At 43.7% G+C, this 19890-nt stretch overlaps 1 protein-coding gene across 1 annotated transcript in view; it reads left to right on the forward strand.

The window, feature by feature from the left end:
* The window catches only part of tnfrsf1a (TNF receptor superfamily member 1A), a 31001-nt gene extending 20276 nt beyond the window's left edge, over window positions 1–10725 (forward strand). The window contains 8 exon segments of the mRNA NM_001126504.1: window positions 851–979; window positions 2635–2781; window positions 4147–4231; window positions 5966–6033; window positions 7083–7223; window positions 8542–8570; window positions 9181–9331; window positions 10040–10725. Of these exon segments, the coding sequence (NP_001119976.1) occupies window positions 851–979; window positions 2635–2781; window positions 4147–4231; window positions 5966–6033; window positions 7083–7223; window positions 8542–8570; window positions 9181–9331; window positions 10040–10299 (1010 nt within the window). The 3' untranslated portion in view covers window positions 10300–10725.
* Window positions 10726–19890: the final 9165 nt, after the last annotated feature.

Raw genomic sequence — 19890 nt, forward strand, 5'->3', positions numbered from 1 at the left:
TTATCTCTCTCGGAGCCAGAACCTGACTCTTGATGGCTCTGTGTGTCTCCGGACCAGAGAGACTTTAGAAGAACGTGAACATGATGTGGTTGTTGTAAACTTCCATGCACTTAAGTCATTGGAGGCATAGATAGCACCCACAAAAATACTAGTATATGTCAGTTGTGGGAGAATGCTGTATAGCAGTATGAGCCAGCACCCACACTGTGTTATGAAACCTACAACAGCACCAAAGGAAAGTATAGTCTATTGGAGTTGTGGGATAGCAGGATATCATCAGGACGAGAACGGCACCAGGTTATTCAACCTATGGCCTTCCCACGTAACTCTTTTGTCTCTATATTATCCACCTTTTAAATTAATGTTATGAGGAAATCTTGATAAGGCTTGTAACCCAAAATAACTCTGGATTTATGCCCAGTATGTGATGGAGCTTGTGCTATGGTGGGTGTAGCAGTAATTAATATTGTGTAATGCACACAAGAAGCCTCCTATGATAATTATACTTGCTTGTTCCTACCTAGAACAGGTATTTCCACTCAGAAACCTAGAATAATGCGGTTAGGAAATTGTAGCTATCACCTTAATTTGTGTAAACATCAAACTGGGGGCGTTCACCTGGCAGTTGAATGGAAAAACAATCATATATAGATTGTAAGCTCTACGGGGCAGGGACCTCCATCCTCTTGTGTCTTTGTCTCTTAACTTATTGCAACTGTACCTTGAATTTATTTGTATATATTGTTATACTTTGTATTTATCTATTATTATCTTAATAACCCCCTGTTCGTAACCCCCTGCATGATATATTATACCCCTACAATAACGGAGGTATGTATGTTTATTACAGGTTACTATAGGACACAGCATTGTCCTGAAAAGAACAAAGTAACAGTGTGTCAGCCTTGCAAAGAGGGCACCTTTACTGAATTATCCAACTACATAACAAGGTGCAAAAGATGCTCTTCCTGCATTTCCCGTGAGTATGACTGCCCCCTATTGGAGCATAGGTCTGCCTGGCACAAGTACAGAAAGGGAGTCTCAGTAGAGGCTATTTTTTGCCCTACTGCCCGACTCATAACATTAGATGTTGGTATAATGTAGGCCATGTTTCATTCAGTGGCAGTTCTTTCCATAGAGAAGGTAGTAAGACTCTTTATTACAAACAGCGGGTGGAGAGTATAGTTCATGTAGATTTAGAGTCTAGGATCAGGTTTAGTGAAGGGTACAGTTCATGCTAGATTGTATGAGGAGTCCTAGGGAGTCAGCTTAGTAAGGTATAGTTCATGTAGATTGTATGAGTCCTAGGATCAGGTTAGTAAGGGTATAGTTCATGTAGATGTATGAGTCCTAGGAGTCAGGGTAGTAAGGGTACAGATCATGTAGATTGTATGAGTCCTAGGGAGTCAGGGTTAGTAAGGGTATAGTTCATGTAGATTGTATGAGTCCTAGAGTCAGGGGTTAGTAAGGGTATAGTTCATGTAGATTGTATGAGTCTAGGGAGTCAGGGTTAGTAAGGTATAGTTCATGTAGATTGTATGAGTCCTAGGGAGTCAGGGGTTAGTAAGGGTACAGTTCATGTAGATTGTATGAGTCCTAGGGAGTCAGGGGTTAGTAAGGGTATAGTTCATGTAGATTGTATGAGTCCTAGGGAGTCAGGGGTTAGTAAGGGTATAGTTCATGTAGATTGTATGAGTCCTAGGGAGTCAGGGGTTAGTAAGGGTATAGTTCATGTAGATTGTATGAGTCCTAGGGAGTCAGGGGTTAGTAAGGGTACAGTTCATGTAGATTGTATGAGTCCTAGGGAGTCAGGGGTTAGTAAGGGTATAGTCCATGTAGATTGTATGAGTCCTAGGGAGTCAGGGGTAAGTAAGGGTATAGTTCATGTAGATTGTATGAGTCCTAGGGAGTCACGGGTTAGTAAGGGTATAGTTCATGTAGATTGTATGAGTCCTATGGAGTCAGGGGTTAGTAAGGTTAGAAAGGCAGCCATGCTTTCTAAAGATGAGCTATTGGGTAAGTCTACTGATGTAGAACCCTTTCCCTAGTTGGGGGTTGAGATACTTTTGTATTGTTAGACATCCCCTGCTTATAGGGGTTGTTCACTTTCAAGCTAACCTTTAGTATGTTATAGTGACCAATTCTTAGCAACCTTTCCATGGATCTTCATTTTTTTACTTATTATGGTTTTTGAATTATTTGCCTTCTTCTTTTGACTCTTCAAATGGGGGTCACTGACCCCAACAGCCAAAAAACTATTGCTCTGTGAGGCTCCAGTTTATTATTTTTTTTTATTACTTATCTTTCTATTCAGGTCTCTCCTATTGGGCACAGCTAGAGGAGCATCATTTCTGTGGGGAGGGGCTTATGGTTTATTTTAGCAAATCCAGCTTGATGTAGCATTGCATCTGTACCAAAACTTTAGCCAACTTTACCAGTTTAAGGTACACTCCCACAATAAGTGGGTGGAGCTTGCATGAATTATAATGTTCATCATGCAGACCCCTTTGAATTAGTCTGCTTATGCTTATAGTAGGTCCATGTAACTGCTGACTGACCCGTAAGAATAACCTGGCAAGAACTGGGTTACATTACCAACCTATTGGGCCCTAACGAGGCATGTTTTTGTTGCAGAAAATTGGCAAGTGGTTGTACGGGGTTGCACTCAGGATAAGGATACTGTGTGTGGGTGTCGTCGGAGTCAGTTCCAAGTCAAGGTTGCCAATACTTTCAAATGCCAGAACTGCAGCCACTGCTTGAATGGAACTGTTAGCGTCCCATGTAAGTACGACTCGCTCTATGTACATCTATTCTTACAGGCAGGACTGCATCTTAAGGTGGCCATACACGGGCCGATTGTAGATGCCGATATTGGTCCCTTAGATTCAGCAGCTTATTGGCCCGTGTAGGGGCAGGAACGAGGGGCCTGCCTGACCGACATCTGGCCTGAAATTGGCCAGATATTGATCGGGCAGGTTAAAAGATTTAGTCGAATCAGGGACCGCATCGGCTCGTTGATGCAGTCCCCAAACCGATTGCCCCATTGCCGCCATTATAATTCGATCGAATTTGCCTACATGTTCCCTGATATCACCCACCCATAGGTGGGGATATCGGGAGAAGATCCGCTCGCTTGACGACATCACCAAGCAAGCGGATCTTCACGTGTATGGGCATCTTGAATGTCCTCAAACTCTCCCCATTGTCCCTGTTGAAGTCCTGAGATGGGGGGTGATACAGCAAATAGAACACTCTATGTTGGAACATTGTTGGTGGGATTGGCTTCCATTAAGCCACAGGAGCATTAATGAGGTTGGGCTTGATGTAGGAGATCAGACTCGGTACACAGTTGGGGTTCCACAGTTTCCTGCTTGTGTTGAGGTCAATGCTCTGCGCAGTCAGGTTCTTCCACTCCCATCTCAGCAACCCGTTCTGCTTGGACCTGACTTTCCGCATAGGCTTATTATCCTTCTAAAACAGAAAAAGACCTTCCCCAAACTATTACCATAACGTTGGAAGCATGGAACTATCATTGCATGGTATTGTGGTACCTGTGGCAGTGGGAATGGGTGTGGCCTAAATAGCCCATTCCAATAAGTGGTGTCCACATAGTTTTGACCCTATGGTGTTTGTAGTCTAAAGGTGGCCATACACAAGCAGACTTACGCTGCCAATTTGGGTCCTTCAGACCGATCTGGTGACTTATCTGTCAGTGTATGGGGCCCTCCGACTGGCCTCCCTGGCTGATATCCGGCTAAAAATCATCCAGATCAGGCTTGATTTTTTGGTTGGATCAAGGACCCCATCAGCTCATTGATACAGTCCTTGCCCCAAATTTTCGTATCCCCTTCATCCCAATGCGACCGTTTGGCCCCATTGCATTAGCATGGTATCGCCCACCCAAGGCGGGCATATTGGGGGAAAGATGAGCTTGTGTGGCAACCGGGTCAAATGAGTGAATCTTCCCATGTATGGCCACCTCTAGCAATGGCTATTCTGTTACAGTATACATGGAACCAGGAAGCAGAACAAGGGAGTCAGTGGTAAAAACTAAGTACTTATTGCAACCAAAACAACCTGACACCATATATATATATTTATTCTCTTCCTTTTCAGCCTGACACGTTCTCTCTCTTTCTGTCACAGGTAATGGTTACAATGACACCATCTGCACGTGTCACTATGGCTTTTACTTTGACTGGGGAAGCAGGAAATGCCTTTCCTGTGATATGTAAGTATAAACATGTGACCTTGAATTAGATATTCTAGACGGTGCCTTTCTGTAGCCGATCTTTACAGATATGGCTAATATCCCTCTGTGTGTACATGGTACCAGTGGAGTTGTATACTGGGAATGGTACAAAGGTGGCACTCAGACCTGTATAAGTTAAGGTGGCCATACACGGGCTGATTCTAGCTGCTGATATGGGTCCCTTAGACCGATTCGGCAACTTATTGGCTCGTGTATGGGCACTACCGACAGGCCTGCCCAACTGACATTTGGCCTGAAATCAACCAGATATTGATTGGGCAGGTTTAAAAAATGTAGCCGGATTGGGGACTGCATTGGCTAGTTGATGTGGTCCCCGAACTGACTGCGCCTATACCCTTCATTCTAATTCGAACGTTTGGCCCCATGTAAGTTAAGGTGGCCATACACGGGCCGATTCTAGCTGCTGATATCAGTCCCTTAGACCCATTCGGCAGCTTATCGGCCCGTGTATGGGCACTAACAACGGGCCTGCCCTACAGATATCTGGCCTGAAATCGTCCAGATATCGATTGGGCAGGTTTAAAAATTTAGTTGGATCGGGGACCGCATCGGCTCGTTGATGTGGTCCCCGAACCAACTGCGCCTATTACCGTCGTTCTAATTCTATCATTTGGCCCCAGGGCCAAACAACCGAATTATCCTGGATTCGCCCGATATTGCCCACCCGTAGGTGGAGGATATCGGGAGAAGATCCACGTAACGAGCGGATCTTAATGTGTATGGGCACCTTTAGGGTTGTTCACCCTGTTGCCCACCTAGAGTTGCCACATTTATAAAATAAGTATACCGGCCTTGTGCGTTTGGATGGGTAGTGACTTCAAGTAGGTGGAGTTGTGACGTAGAGTGGGAGGGGTTGTGACATGGAGGGAGCAGATTGGCCCATTGAGGAGCTGAACTGTGTCATGAAGGAAGCAGCAGAGTATTTGGTAGATATGGGAGCTAATACATAAAAAAAGGACTGGATCGGAGGCGGGCCAGGTACTGATTTACTACTTATTACAAATTGCTGGTAAATTTATTTTAGCGGCCCTGGCCTTGGCTAGTATTTTACCAGCTTGGCCAGTGAAATCGTGGCCAGGTGGCAACCCTATGCCCACTTAATCATAACTCTCAACTCACCCCTTCAAAAAATGACTACTCCTGAATGTGCTCATCTTCATGTAGAATATGGTGCAATAATTGTGAGCCCCTTCCTGTTTTATGACCACATCCTGTTATTCTTGGACAGTGCCAAAATGAACACAACCTGGCTTTTTGGGTTTTCATGTATTATTTATTTTTAATGGAGACTGAAAGAAGTTGCTAATTAAAGAAGCTGCCAAGAGAAATGGCAAATGGAGAGTATGAGCATCCAGATACGTCTAATGGAATTTATCCCATATTTACATTTGGTTTCTGGGATGTTCAGTGCAACACAAACAGGACTTTGTCCCATGGAACATACCAGTGATGTGACGCTGGTGGGGGGTTTAATTACTCAACACACAAAATGTATCACATAAAGCTCAGACCAGACTGCGGGGGAAAAGGCGGGGAAGTACCTAGCAGGCAGTTGCGCTACTGACATTCTGTAGCTGGCCAGATGTTCCATGGGCATACTGTATTTATTGAATACAATTTATCTGTGAATGGAGCTGATTTGTAGCTATACATAGCTATGTATTCTTACCATTTATCACTTTATTGTTTTAGGTGCAATGATCAAAACTGTCAACAGCACTGTCCTCCTAAATTAGAAGTTAAAACAACAAATCCTGAAGGTACGTCTACTAGAACATCTCATTTGATTTCCTTGCATTTCCTATACCACATTGGGTGCTGCCGAATGTGCAATTTATGACTGAACCGAAAAAAACCCTCCTACAAGTGTTTTGCTTTGAGGAAGACCCAGATCCTCAGTGAGGGTGATTGCAGAAGAACATTAAGCTGAAGCTAGGACCAGACCCTCATTGAGGGTGATTGCAGAAGAACATTAAGCTGAAGCTAGGACCAGATCCTCAGTGAGGGTGATTGCAGAAGAACATTAAGCTGAAGCTAGGACCAGACCCTCATTGAGGGTGATTGCAGAAGAACATTAAGCTGAAGCTAGGACCAGATCCTCAGTGAGGGTGATTGAAGAAGAACATTAAGCTGAAGCTAGGACCAGATCCTCAGTGAGGGTGATTGCAGAAGAACATTAAGCTGAAGCTAGGACCAGATCCTCAGTGAGGGTGATTGCAGAAGAACATTAAGCTGAAGCTAGGACCAGATCCTCAGTGAGGGTGATTGCAGAAGAACATTAAGCTGAAGCTAGGACCAGATCCTCAGTGAGGGTGATTGCAGAAGAACATTAAGCTGAAGCTAGGACCAGATCCTCAGTGAGGGTGATTGCAGAAGAACATTAAGCTGAAGCTAGGACCAGATCCTCAGTGAGGGTGATTGCAGAAGAACATTAAGCTGAAGCTAGGACCAGATCCTCAGTGAGGGTGATTGCAGAAGAACATTAAGCTGAAGCTAGGACCAGATCCTCAGTGAGGGTGATTGCAGAAGAACATTAAGCTTTGGGAGATGGTCAACCTCACTGCCCTGCTCTGCTTTTTCTGAAGAGTTATACAAAATGGGACAGTACTGTGGGGGCGCACTAGTGCAGTTTGGACCAAGGTTGCTACCTTTTATCTTCACCTTTAAAGAATGGCACCAATGCACCACAGCCCTTTGTAGGATACACCCTGAGCACATATATGTGTATGTGTTACATAGCAAGTACTGTACTTTGTGTTGTAGTTACTTACCCTCCCCGAGGCTGAGTTAAATGCCATTTGTATTTCAGAAATCCCTTATTGGCTGTATGCACTGCTGGGCCTCCTATCTCTCATATGTTTGGCTGGTGTGACGACTCTCATTGTTCGCAAACATTTGAAGAAGTACATTTGGAACGCTCACAAGGTGCCGTCACCGAGTTCCATGACAGGTAAATTAGTATCTGTGTGTGTGTCTTCACTACTGCAAGTTATTTTGTTCACCGGAGCCTTAATTGATCCTGTTCATATCATATCATGAGATGCCTTAGAAAATGTTCCTCAAGTTGGAGAATTCCTGAGTAACTGATGGAAGTATTTCATTTCAATTCCATGATGATGTGCCTGTTGTTTTTATGGATCTTGGAACCCATGATCATACAAAATATTTTAGTGAGAAAAGGGCAGCTAGAAAATGCAAGAAAATTTGATAAACATCCAAAGGTTCTCCATCTTTGTTGAGGTTAAGGAAAGGAGGAATGTCCCTCAAGTTCAAAAGAACTTTAAAAGAATTCTGTAGGACAGTAATGAAGTCCTTTGACCATTTAGACAATGTACTATGTACAACTATTATAATTATTAACATTTATTTATAAAGCGCCAACATATCCCGCAGCGCTGTACAATAAGTGGGTTTCATACACTGGACATACAGAGTAACATATAAAGCAATCAATAACCGATACAGGAGGTGAAGAGAGCCCTGCCCAAAAGAGCTTACAATCAACTACTTTGGATATCTAGTATAAATAAATCTAAAGCAACTGGACGTTTCACTACTCATCCGAGCAGCTTCTTCACTACTCATCCAAGCAGCTTCTTCAGTTCAACTGGTATGGGAAGTCCTCAGCATATGTACTCTTCCACTAATCCAATCACAATGGCACTTCCCATACCAGTCAGTTGAACTGAAGAAGCTGCTCAGATGAGTAGTGAAGAAGCTGCTCGGATGAGTAGTGAAGAAGCTGCTCGGATGAGTAGTGAAGAAGCTGCTCAGATGAGTAGTGAAGAAGCTGCTCGGATGAGTAGTGAAGAAGCTGCTCAGATGAGTAGTGAAGAAGCTGCTCGGATGAGTAGTGAAGAAGCTGCTCAGATGAGTAGTGAAGAAGCTGCTCGGATGAGTAGTGAAACGTCTTCAATGATTACTTAACAAGTCCAGTTGCTTTAGATTTATTTATACTAGATATACCATGACCTGGATGAATGAAGATCTTCATAGTAAACTACTTTGGATATGATCCTTCCTCTTGTTCTGCTGATGTACAGAAATAGCTCCCAAGATCAATGGAACATAGTCAATAGATCTAAGTTGACTACATTTTTGGACAGTCTTAAAAAGCAAGTACATTTTCTTGTCAGTTACTGAAATTCCTTTTTGTCTTTGCTGTCAGTAGTCGCTATTTGATGTTTTTATCATTTCTTATGAGTATGCTACATGCACCATAACTTCCCCTCCTCTTACAGCTTTTTTATTATTATTTTTTATTATAGATCCAAAGTCTCTGAGTGAATCTCCATTAGTAAGTAATCTACTTGTTTCTTCCATATTGTTTTTATGGAGTTTGGTTGTATCTTCCTTTTCAACAGACTGGGAAGCTATCAAGGGGTAGATGCCAGATTATTGGGTGTGCCTTCAAAAATAATATTAATATTGTTCATGGCAGTGGGGTAACTAAAGGGTAAATGAACCCTGCAGTTGATCTTTATTACCTACCTGGCTTGAATGGCCGGGGAGTGGGGAATACAAGCAGGTAGGTAGGCTGGAGGGTGGAGGGAGGGCCAGGTAGGTATGTACTGGGCCCCTCTGTACATTGTGTTTTGCAGGGGGGCCCAGCACAGCATTGTTCCTCCACTGGTTCAAGGGGTTCCAAATGTTCATTTTGTAAGGGGCCCCTGTGGAAGAAGTGGGTTTCTGATGGTAGCGCTGCTGGGAGATAGTCAGTCCTTTTGCTACATATAAACAACCATAATGTCTGTCAGTAATGCTTGGCCAATTATGGCCTCATAAATAAATCATTAAACATATAAATAACTATATATAATCATATCTGGGGGCCAGATAATGGCAGCCATAGTTGGCTGATAGCAGATCGAAGTGGCAGATTTCAATATTTTGTGTGTTTTTTGTAGATTGTGAAAACCGAGGACCCACAGTCGGTGAGCTCTATCTCAGGAAACATAGTCCATACTGGGCAGTATGTGCAGGGGGCCGAGGAGGTGCTCTGCAAGTCTCTCCCACTGCCCGATGTCACGCAACCAACTCGCATCCAGTGTTTTCAGGGTACGTTACCAGGGTTGGAAATAACTTATATGGGGTTATTTAAGGCACAAAATAAAAGGATATTAAGGGATCGTGTATCTGGATTATAGAGGAGGAGTCATATGGTAGGCAAGCAGACGTTAGTAGATGGTTGAATAAGGTAAGAGGAGGAGTTATAATGAAGCAATAGGAGGAGTCATAAAAAAAGCTAAATGGTGATACAGGAAGGCGGTAAAATGAGGTTACAGGAGTAGTTAGCATGGAGAAGTTATGGAAATAAATTATAGTAGGCAAAAGGAGTAAGAGTAAGAAGCTAAGTAGAAATTAAGAGGAAGGATTACATGAGGCAATATAATGAGTTATGGGAGGGGTTATGTGAGGAAGGAGGAGTTATATTGATGGGTTATAGGGACGGATATTATAATGCAATATAAGAAGTTATAGGGAGGAGTTATGTAAGAAAATGTGGGGGGTTATATGGAAGGATTATGTGAGGTCAAAAGAAGACTTATAGGGAGGCAACAGAAGGGGTTATAAGAAAGGATTCTATGAGTCAATAGGAGATATATGGGGCAGACACTGTAAGATTTTCTCACATGATACAGGCAATATTGGCCCATAGTTATATGGGTAAAGGAAACTTTTAGAAGCGCGTGGCCATGGGGTAACTGTGAAGCTTATTGGGTACTGTCCCCTAATGAAACCCATTTTGGTTTGTTTCTTCTGTAGATCCAGTGGAACTGTACACTCTGGTCGACAACATCCCTATACCCCGCTGGAAGGAGTTCGCCAGGCGCCTGGGCCTCAGTGATAATGACATTGACAGATCGGAAAGAGATAACCGGTGCTGCAGGGACGCGCAATACGACATGCTTCAGACCTGGAAGGACAGGGTGGGACACTCTGGGTCTACAAGAGACACAGTTTGCAAAGTCTTGAGGGAGATGGAATTAGCGGGATGTATAGAAAAGATCCAGGAATGTCTCTAGCTGCCAGTGTTTGGGCATCGGAAACTCTACGCCAGCCATAGGATAACAAGTGTCATTGGACTCATCTGTAGTTCAGAACCAGCACTGCTGAAAGGGGCTACAGGAATGTACAGGACTTCATATCGTAGTTTGTATATTGTCAGTTTTGAACCTATTTTTTGCCAATTGTATCTTTTCTACAACCAGGTGTAACTAGGTGCTACCTCACATTCGGCTTCTTCAAAGGTGCAAACTTTTCCATATTATCTGATTCCTATGTCAAGTGTTGTGCCAGGAATCATATATTTTATAGTAAGGCTCTTTGCCTAATTGGAAAAAAAACTAACTTTAGATTGCAAGCTCTACAGGGCAAGGACGCTGTGCTGGAAAATTTTGGACAACATTGTGTAAATCTTGTAACATTTATTAAAAAAATATATATATAGACATAGTATGACTATATGCGTATATGGGTACCCATGCTTTGTATAGCTACATGGGAGACTGAATTGTTCCAGTATAGGGACACCATGGGTACTCAGCTCTGAGCATCTGTGCTGCACAATTAAGCTGGGGGCCACATGTTAAAGGAACAGTAACATCACAAAACAAAGGAGCTGGGACAAAGGAGAAGAGGCCCAGGTTACATAGCAAATAACAGATAAACTCTGTAGAATATAATGGGGTTTTATCTGGGGTTTTATCACACTTTCGAAAAAATTTGCCAATCATAAAATGCTAAATTTGTGCCAAATGCCTGCCAAAGAAATGTTCAATAATTCATCACTAATAAGAAGCTATTTAGAAGTGCCTAGAGATTAAGGGGAAGGATTACATGAGGCAATAAGAGGAGTTATGGGAGAAAGGAGAAGTTATATGGAGAGGTTTAGGGAAGGATTATATGAGGTAATATAAGGAGTTATAGGGAGGAGTTATGTGAGGAAGGAGGAGTTATATGGAGAGGTTTAGGGAAGGATTATATGAGGTTATATAAGGAGTTATAGGGAGGAGTTATGTGAGGAAGGAGGAGTTATTTGGAGAGGTTTATGGAAGGATTATATAAGGTAATATAAGAAGTTATAGGGAGGAGTTATGAGAGGAAGGAGGAGTTATTTGGAGAGGTTTAGGGAAGGATTATATGAGGTAATATAAGGAGTTATAAGGAGGAGTTATGTGAGGAAGGAGGAGTTATTTGGAGAGGTTTAGGGAAGGATTATATAAGGTAATATAAGGGGTTATAGGGAGGAGTTATGTGAGGAAGGAGGAGTTATATGGAGAGGTTTAGGGAAGGATTATATAAGGTAATATAAGGGGTAATAGGGAGGAGTTATGTGAGGAAGGAGGAGTTATATGGAGAGGTTTATGGAAGGATTATATGAGGTAATATAAGGGGTTATAGGGAGGAGTTATGTGAGGAAGGAGGAGTTATTTGGAGAGGTTTAGGGAAGGATTATATAAGGTAATATAAGGAGTTATAGGGAGGAGTTATGTGAGAAAATGTGAGGGGTTATAGGGAAGGATTTTTTGGGTGCAGCCTATTATAGTGAGACATCCCATGACTAAAATTCTGACTCTCAGCAGCTGAGGCTACACTTTCTCAGCATTTGGCCTCTAGCCCAATCTCTAGGACTGGCATGGTCACCCCGTGGCCCCAGCCTTGTGGCATAAATAGAGATCCTGGAGCAATTTTGCACCTTGTATAGCACCCAAACTTGGAGCAACATAATAGTAAATGAGACCTTTGTGATGAAAAAGCCACTTCACTACACTAAACACAAAATGGAGGCTATATTTTCCCTCGTGAATAAGGACAGCCCTGTAGTGAAGAGGAAAAACAACCACCGTGTCTTGAAAATATGTGGTCAGCACTTCAACCCCCAGGCTCACCGGGACGCGCCGCTTCCTCATTCACCCAAATAGCTCCGCACGTGACAGAACCTGCTGTGGCGCCTTCCGCTTCTGCCATGTTGTGCCATACTCAGCTACAATTCTCATTGAAACCACTGATACATGCATAAAATGCGCAACCATGTTCTTTCCCTCTGTAAATGATAAGGATATTAGCAGTCACTGAGGGGTTCTGTGCCCATATAAAGGCACAAGGCTGCAGGCTGAGTTATACAGGGAACTCTGAGTATCACTCATGTATTATAAGGGATAATGTACCCCCTACTGTAAATGATAAGGATATTAGCAGTCACTGAGGGGTTCTGTGCCCATATAAAGGCACAAGGCTGCAGGCTGAGTTATACAGGGAACTCTGAGTATCACTCATGTATAAGGGATAATGTACCCCCTACTGTAAATGATAAGGATATTAGCAGTCACTGAGGGGTTCTGTGCCCATATAAAGGCACAAGGCTGCAGGCTGAGTTATACAGGGAACTCTGAGTATCACTCATGTATTATAAGGGATAATGTACCCCCTACTGTAAATGATAAGGATATTAGCAGTCACTGAGGGGTTCTGTGCCCATATAAAGGCACAAGGCTGCAGGCTGAGTTATACAGGGAACTCTGAGTATCACTCATGTATTATAAGGGATAATGTACCCCCTACTGTAAATGATAAGGATATTAGGATATTTAGTATAATAATAACACATTACAGCAGGATTTGTTTCACAGGGTTATAAGGCTGCTGAGTGGCATCAGTTACACAGACTTCTCTGTACGGAGCCCATCTGAATTGGGAAACTGCTAACTTGCAGAAACCACTTCTTCCCAAAGACTGTTGAGAAATAGACAGATGTGACACATGAGAGGAAATACACAGGGAGGAAGTGAAACGAATGAGTGGCCTGGGGGCTAAATGTGCGGGAGGTGGTATTTTGGCCTGTAAGTGTCATGGAAACTACGAAGTGGTCATAAGAGAGAGTGACCCTGTAATGGGGTAACTAAAAGGGAATGGATTTTATAACTATGGGGACACTGAGAATGTTAATTGAAATCAGGACCTTTACTTGGCCTTTATGTAACTATGCCTCCATGTTTGATATTAGTTCCTAGTGCGGCACTATTACTATATATAAAGCAGGGCCGGAGTCTCACTGGGCCGGATAGGGGCCACTAGAGAACTTGATACTGAGGGCCGGACCCTTTGGCGGGTTTTAAAAGCAGACACAAACCGCTGTATGATCATACAACGTTATCACGCCATGATGTTCCTTGCCGTGTGATGATGTCAGAGGTGGGGTTCATGGGGCGCAATATGGAGGGTTTCTGCCCGGTTTTCAGATGTCAGATTTACTAAAACTCTAACTTTTCTCATTTTTTTTTATTTTAAAATTCAAACAAACTCGTTTCCACGTATGTCTCCCATTTACGTAAAAATCTGAAATGGAAAAGTCGCGGAAATTCTGAATTTTTCAATTTGTCGCCTGAAAACGGAGACTTTTTTGAACTGTCGCCCAAAAAACAAGCATCAAAAGTCAGAAAACTCTAAGGGCAGTGACACACGGGGAGATTAGTCTTTGTTGTTGCGGGCGACTAATCTCCCCGCAATGCCATCCCACCGGCTAGAATGTAAATACGCGACGCCGCATTTTGCCTAAGGTGCCCAATGTTTCCTCTCAAGGCAACTTCGGCAAATCGCGGCACCGCGTATGCCACCCCACCAGTGTTTTACATTCTAGCCGGTGGGATGGCATTGCGGGGAGATTAGTCGCCCGCAACAACAGAGATTTGTTGTGGCGCCATGTACCCCTGCCCTAAAGTTTTGAAGCAAAGGAAGGATCCTTCAGGGAAGGGAAGGGACGTCTGCCATCGACTTCTACATGATCTCGGCAAGTTTTAGATGCAGAATTGTCAGATTCAGATTAACAGCCGTTTGGATGCAACTTCTTTTTCCCACTCTGTTGAAGACAAAATGTAATAGGCTTCATTGAGATTTAAGGTGGAAATAAAAATTGACTAATATGAATTGCCCTTGGCTGTGGCCCACTAGAGCTTTGCTCCCCCAGGGAAAATGCTGCTCCTACTGCACTTTTTCAGGTTTCCTGGGGCTAACAAGCGCTTCCATGATGTTTCCCTATCTATAACGTAACCACCAAGGTCACTAACCCCACTAATCTCCTTAGGGTGAAGACACACTGAGCTACTAGTGGCAGTTACTTGTCATGGCTACTAAAATGCTGATTATTTACTGATAATTGTCTTTACATGTGTTTTAGCAGAGGCAATTCTCAGTATTGTCTATGGCAGAGTATTTTCTGGTGTTTAGCAGCTGTGAAAAAGTAGCTACTACTAGTAGCTCTGTGTGTCTTCACCCTAAGGGTGAAGACACACGGAGCTACTAGTAGCAGCTACTTGTCACGGCTACAGAAATAGACAATGCTGATCATTTACTGATAATTGTGTCTCTATGTGTGTTTTAGCAGCAGCAATTCTCAGTATTGTCTATGGCAGGGCATTTTCTGGCCTTTAGTAGCCATGACAAATAGTTGCTACTATATGTAGTTCCATGTGTCTTCACCCTTAGTGGGGAACCTGCGCCAGTGCTAACCTGGATCCCTCTCCTCTCCAAGGCAAGTTCTTATAGGTCTACCCTGTCACTCGCTAGTCCTACACATTCAGCCGGGTCCACGTGTACAAAGGCTGGAGAAGCACATACGTCAGGCTTTAGGGTTTTTCACCATTAAGGTTACGTCAGAGGATCTTCCTCTCTCCCAACCCCATGTATAGCTCTAGGGTTTCCCACTCAATAGAAACTCCCCAGGGAATTACTTTGACCAACCTAAGGCAATGCTGTCTTTGAATGACCAAACTACAAATTACACTTTAACTGCAACACATTACCACTTTATCTGTATTTTTCAGATCTTTATGGTGAATCATTTTCACCGTGCAGTATTGTGTGGCAATACTGGTACCTTTTGGGCAATTTCCCAAGCTTACTATGTCTGGCAATAGGAGACACCTCACCTGTAGGTAAAAGAGGGAAACTTGCTTACTCAGTTCAAGCAACTGAAAAAGAAGACACACAGAGCTACTAGTAGCAGCTACTTGTCACGGCTACAAAAACAGACAATGCTGATCATTTACTGATAATTGTCCCTACATGTGTTTTAGCAGGGGCAATTCTCAGTATTGTCTATGGCACTATGACACGTAGCTGCTACTAAGTAGCTCCGTGGCACTCTCTATACTCTGCTTTGCGTGCGTGTGAGATATGAAATCCCAGCAAAGTTCACGTCATCACCACAATTTCAACACTTATTTGGTTTAAGGTTTAGTAACTTGTCACTTGCATAACTGTGTTTGAGATGGGGAAATACAACTAAAGCAGCAAGGGCACTTCTGAACCAATCATACATGCCCAGATTTAGTTGGATAGTTTATGGTGTAGCTTATGTCAACCATAGTGGCCGACTTTCTGGCCCGTGATCCTGTTGGATCAAACAGATGGAATAATGAAAAGGTGGCCATGCATTTGTATGGCCCCTTGTATGATATCTATCTGGCCAGTTGGATCAGATACTGTGCAGGGTGGGCCTGTGTATAGGACTAGAAGCACAGGCCATAATTCATTATGCAGGACACTCTGTGGCGATGAACATGCATGATTATTGGACCTTTAGCTGGTAAGGCCTATAGATTGTAACCCCCGGCCCTTTAACTCTTAATATTATTAATGACAGAGTAGTACAAAATGGTATTTCCAATAATTTGTGCCAGACGTGCGCCACATACACAGCAGTCAAGGTGCAGAGCTGTGCAGCAAGTTAAAAAGTAAGGAGAGGGTTCCCTAGCATCTTGCACCCATTGACACCCACTAGTTTGCACATCTGAATGACACAAGCTATGGGGCACCCACCCACAGCATGCAACCTGCAGCACAATGTGCAAAAAAATTGGGCTTTGCATTCTATTTTTTTTGCACCCTGCCATGCTGCGTTTTGGATTGAATGACTGGGGTCACTGACCCTAGCTATCATAGACTGCAACGGTCTTTATATCCAATTTCCTTGGGACTATCCACATCATACTAAAAGCTTATAGAAAAGTTAAAGTTTCCCTTTAAACCTTATGACTTCATAAAGGTTATGTATGTTCAGCGCCACTGAGTGTCCCTGGTGTATCAGTTTAAATATAAGTCAACAAACCTGTAAATATCCACCAGCAAATGTACGTGTATATATCACTGTGTGCTTCAGTTGCTTTGTATGTACTTGTGTGTATTTGCATTTGTACATCTGAGCGCACACGCATTAGGCCGTGTATATATTTGTGTGGGTGCAAATTATTATTCATTGCTATGAATGCTGGGTATATGCACAGCTGCATATCTACCTTTTGGTAAAATTCTAAAACTGGTGCTAGGTGCCTGGCAAGTATATGTGCTGGCAAATGGTTCTGGTGGTGTTAATGTCCCCTCCCCTTGGTACATACCCAAAAGGCCGGTCTAGATGAAAAACGTACATGGAACGTACAAAAATCTACCACAAGGCCTTTAAAAACACCTATGTGTAGGAGCAGGGCCACCATCAGGAATCATGGGGCCCCCATACTACTAAGTTATTTGCGCCTTCCCCCAATTATTAACTTACTGGTTACCTGGGCCCATGGGAGAGGGCCCTACCAGCAAATACAATTGGCCCCAATTGAAAACAAAAAAACAAAAAAACTACCCCTGACCCACCCAGTCACACCCCCCATTATGCCCAAATCGCTCTTCCCATGAATTACCCAACCCCACTCACCCTTCCCCTCCAAGAGTGTTGGTGGGATTACCTGCCTCCATTCTATAATATTCCATACACAGCCTGTATTGTTTGTGTCACTGTGCCGGTAGGAGTCACTACACACTGGTATTTGTGTGCGGCCATCGCTGAGTGTGCAAGTACCAGTGTGTTTCTATAGAGAAATATCAGTGCCAGAGCAACACCAGGGCCTTATTAGTGCAGATCTGTGTATGTACCAGCGCCCCTGCTGAATTCTGTTGTGTCTCTCTGTGTGTTTGTGCATATATAGTGAGTGGCGTCAGCCGGTGTTACTGTGGATAAAGTGTGTGTGTCTGGATACAGCGAGGTGTGTGCCCTGTGTGAGTGTGTGTATATATCAGTCAGAATGGCACATATATCTGTGTGTATGGGTGTGTATATATCTATATGGGGGTAGGGTGAGACTTTGGAAATATAATTGTATAAATATATGGATATAACACTCCTCTCCATCACCTTTACCCCTGACCCTGTTTTTTTATGCTGCCCCCACCTGCCCCTTTGCACGCTGAATTATAACTGACACCAGTGTAACATGCTGGGGGGGTTGGAATAAAGTGAAAGGCACTTACACAAACTGTGTGTGGAAATGAAGAAGCGGGAGATAGGAATGTACTTCCGGCAGAGGTGGTATAAAGTGAATATGTTATTATTTCATATAAAGGGGCCCTTTATGGGAGTTCAGGGGGGCTGGAGGGACCCAGCTTGATGCCTTGATTGGATACAATCCCACCCATTACATGTTTACAACCCACAGACATCTCGGGCTTGAATAAATCATACCCAAAAGGTGTTTCCACCCCAATAATATCCAACAGCTGAGACTTGCCCTGGGCTACAATGATACACATCATGGCCGCCGCTCAGTCTGTCAGGGCTCAGGTACCAGCCGTGTATTAGTGTAAAGCAGCGCAGAGAGTGGGCAGCACCGGGTACATTGCTTGGTGTGAGGGCTTTGGGGTATCGGGGTGCTGCCCCCCATGGGATCATACATAGGCAGGGACAGTAGGACAGGAGGGAGAGGAAGCAGCCGCCCATTGTAAGGGCATTTCCCTTGATATTCAGCATTTGCCCCTGTATTGCCTGTGCCCCCAGTAAGTGCTCTTACACAGAGCTGCCCACATTGGGGTCACTGCCTAGGAATTGGGGTGTCCCCCTATCCAGCAACACTACCAGGATCAGTCACCTCAGAGCCTGCCCCCCCCCCCCCCCGAGCTCACTTCCCAGGATGTTACAGGGATCTCCCAGCATCCCCTCTGGCTCCCAGTTTGCTCTGCGCCACAGCAAAATGTGTTACCATGCCAACCACCATAAACACAGCCGTGCCCACTGAGGAAAGTTTCAGGGACAATTTCAGTTGTATGAAATATACAGAACTATGGTGTCGGCTATTTGGAAAGGGGGGGCTGTACCTATTGCAGCTGATATTTTGGTGTTAAAAAAGTGTCATTCCCTACACAGAACTACAAGTCCCCAAGTTATCCCGTCCCTTTAAGAGAATGTAACAGATAATATTGGAATCTCCTGGTTGCTTCTGCAGTAAGGGCTGGCTATAAGAAGTATCAGACACTTTAGGGGGGGTATTATAATATTGGGAAGGTAAAGTAAAACAAACAGACACAATACATGATATTTTTGCACTTTGCTGTCCCCATGCACGTAGATGAGAAGGACAGGGATATCCTGTGCCCCCTGATGCTGAGCTGTGTGAGGGGCACAGTGCGGCCATTTTCCAGGAAGCAGAATACGCCCAGGGGAATAGGAAATTACCCTACTGATTTGGCCCCATCTTGCTTACACGTTGCATTTTCTCTGAGCTCTGCCATTGAAAACTTGCCCTAATTTACCTGAAGAAGAGGCGGCACTGGGCAGAGGAGGGGCTGACTTGTGTGTCACAGGGTACGGCCCACACCCAAATAAATATTATGTATAGGGGACTGTGGTAAAGGGCCAGTAAATCTGTTATTAATAGAGGAGAAAGTGTAGAGGAAAGCAGCCCCTACAGAGGGTGCAGGCAGAAAGGCACATGTGGGGTGGGAGCAAGATCTTGGATGTTAGTTCAGAGAAGGCTGGGTCCATTAAAGGATAAGTAAATCCAAATTTCAGGGACCCCTTCGTCTTGCAGGGACAGGCCTGCTCCCCATAGTGATCCTGAAGATTTGGGGTTGTTCTTCAGGGTTGGGATCCACTATGTCAGGCCCCTACTCATCCATTCCTCTGCTAATTGAGTATGTGCACTTGAGAACAATTTTGTGTGTGCTCTGAGTGTGCACTCACCTGCCTGCCAACATAGAGTAGAGGACAAATGGCCTCCCCCGCTGCACAGCAAGAGGGATATGGGAAACTCCAATGATCCCCTGAAAAAATATGTTCAACTGTCAAAGCCACAGTTCTTCATCAGTGAACTACAACTCTCAACAACCCTTATCAACCACGTGGAATGTCTAGACATCACACATACATTGCATATTATATGTTTTGTACAGCGCTGCGGAATATGTTGGCACTTTATAAATAAATGTTAATAATAATAATAATAATAATATGTCCCCATATCTGGAAATTAGAAATAGAGGCCCCAGTCTTCATGGCCATGCCCAGTTATACACAAACACCCCCCATTCTGCTAGAAACCCCACCTCCTTCCTTATAAGACTGGGATTCGGGACTATTTCTCCCAAACTGGGATAAATGGGGGTATGATTTGGAGCTGCTGTTCCAAGCATTCGCTGGCAGCTGAAAGAATGGGGCATTCCCAGCTAAAACACAAATAATAGATATATTTATGGGAGGGCACCTATGAATTATAATAGAAATACTTACACCTCTCTGCCTCACTATACACCTGACTCCAGATACAAAACCATGTCGTTTATTTAAAGGTCAAGGA

Source organism: Xenopus tropicalis, chromosome 7 (genome assembly GCF_000004195.4).
Source record: "Xenopus tropicalis strain Nigerian chromosome 7, UCB_Xtro_10.0, whole genome shotgun sequence".
NCBI lineage: Eukaryota > Metazoa > Chordata > Amphibia > Anura > Pipidae > Xenopus > Xenopus tropicalis.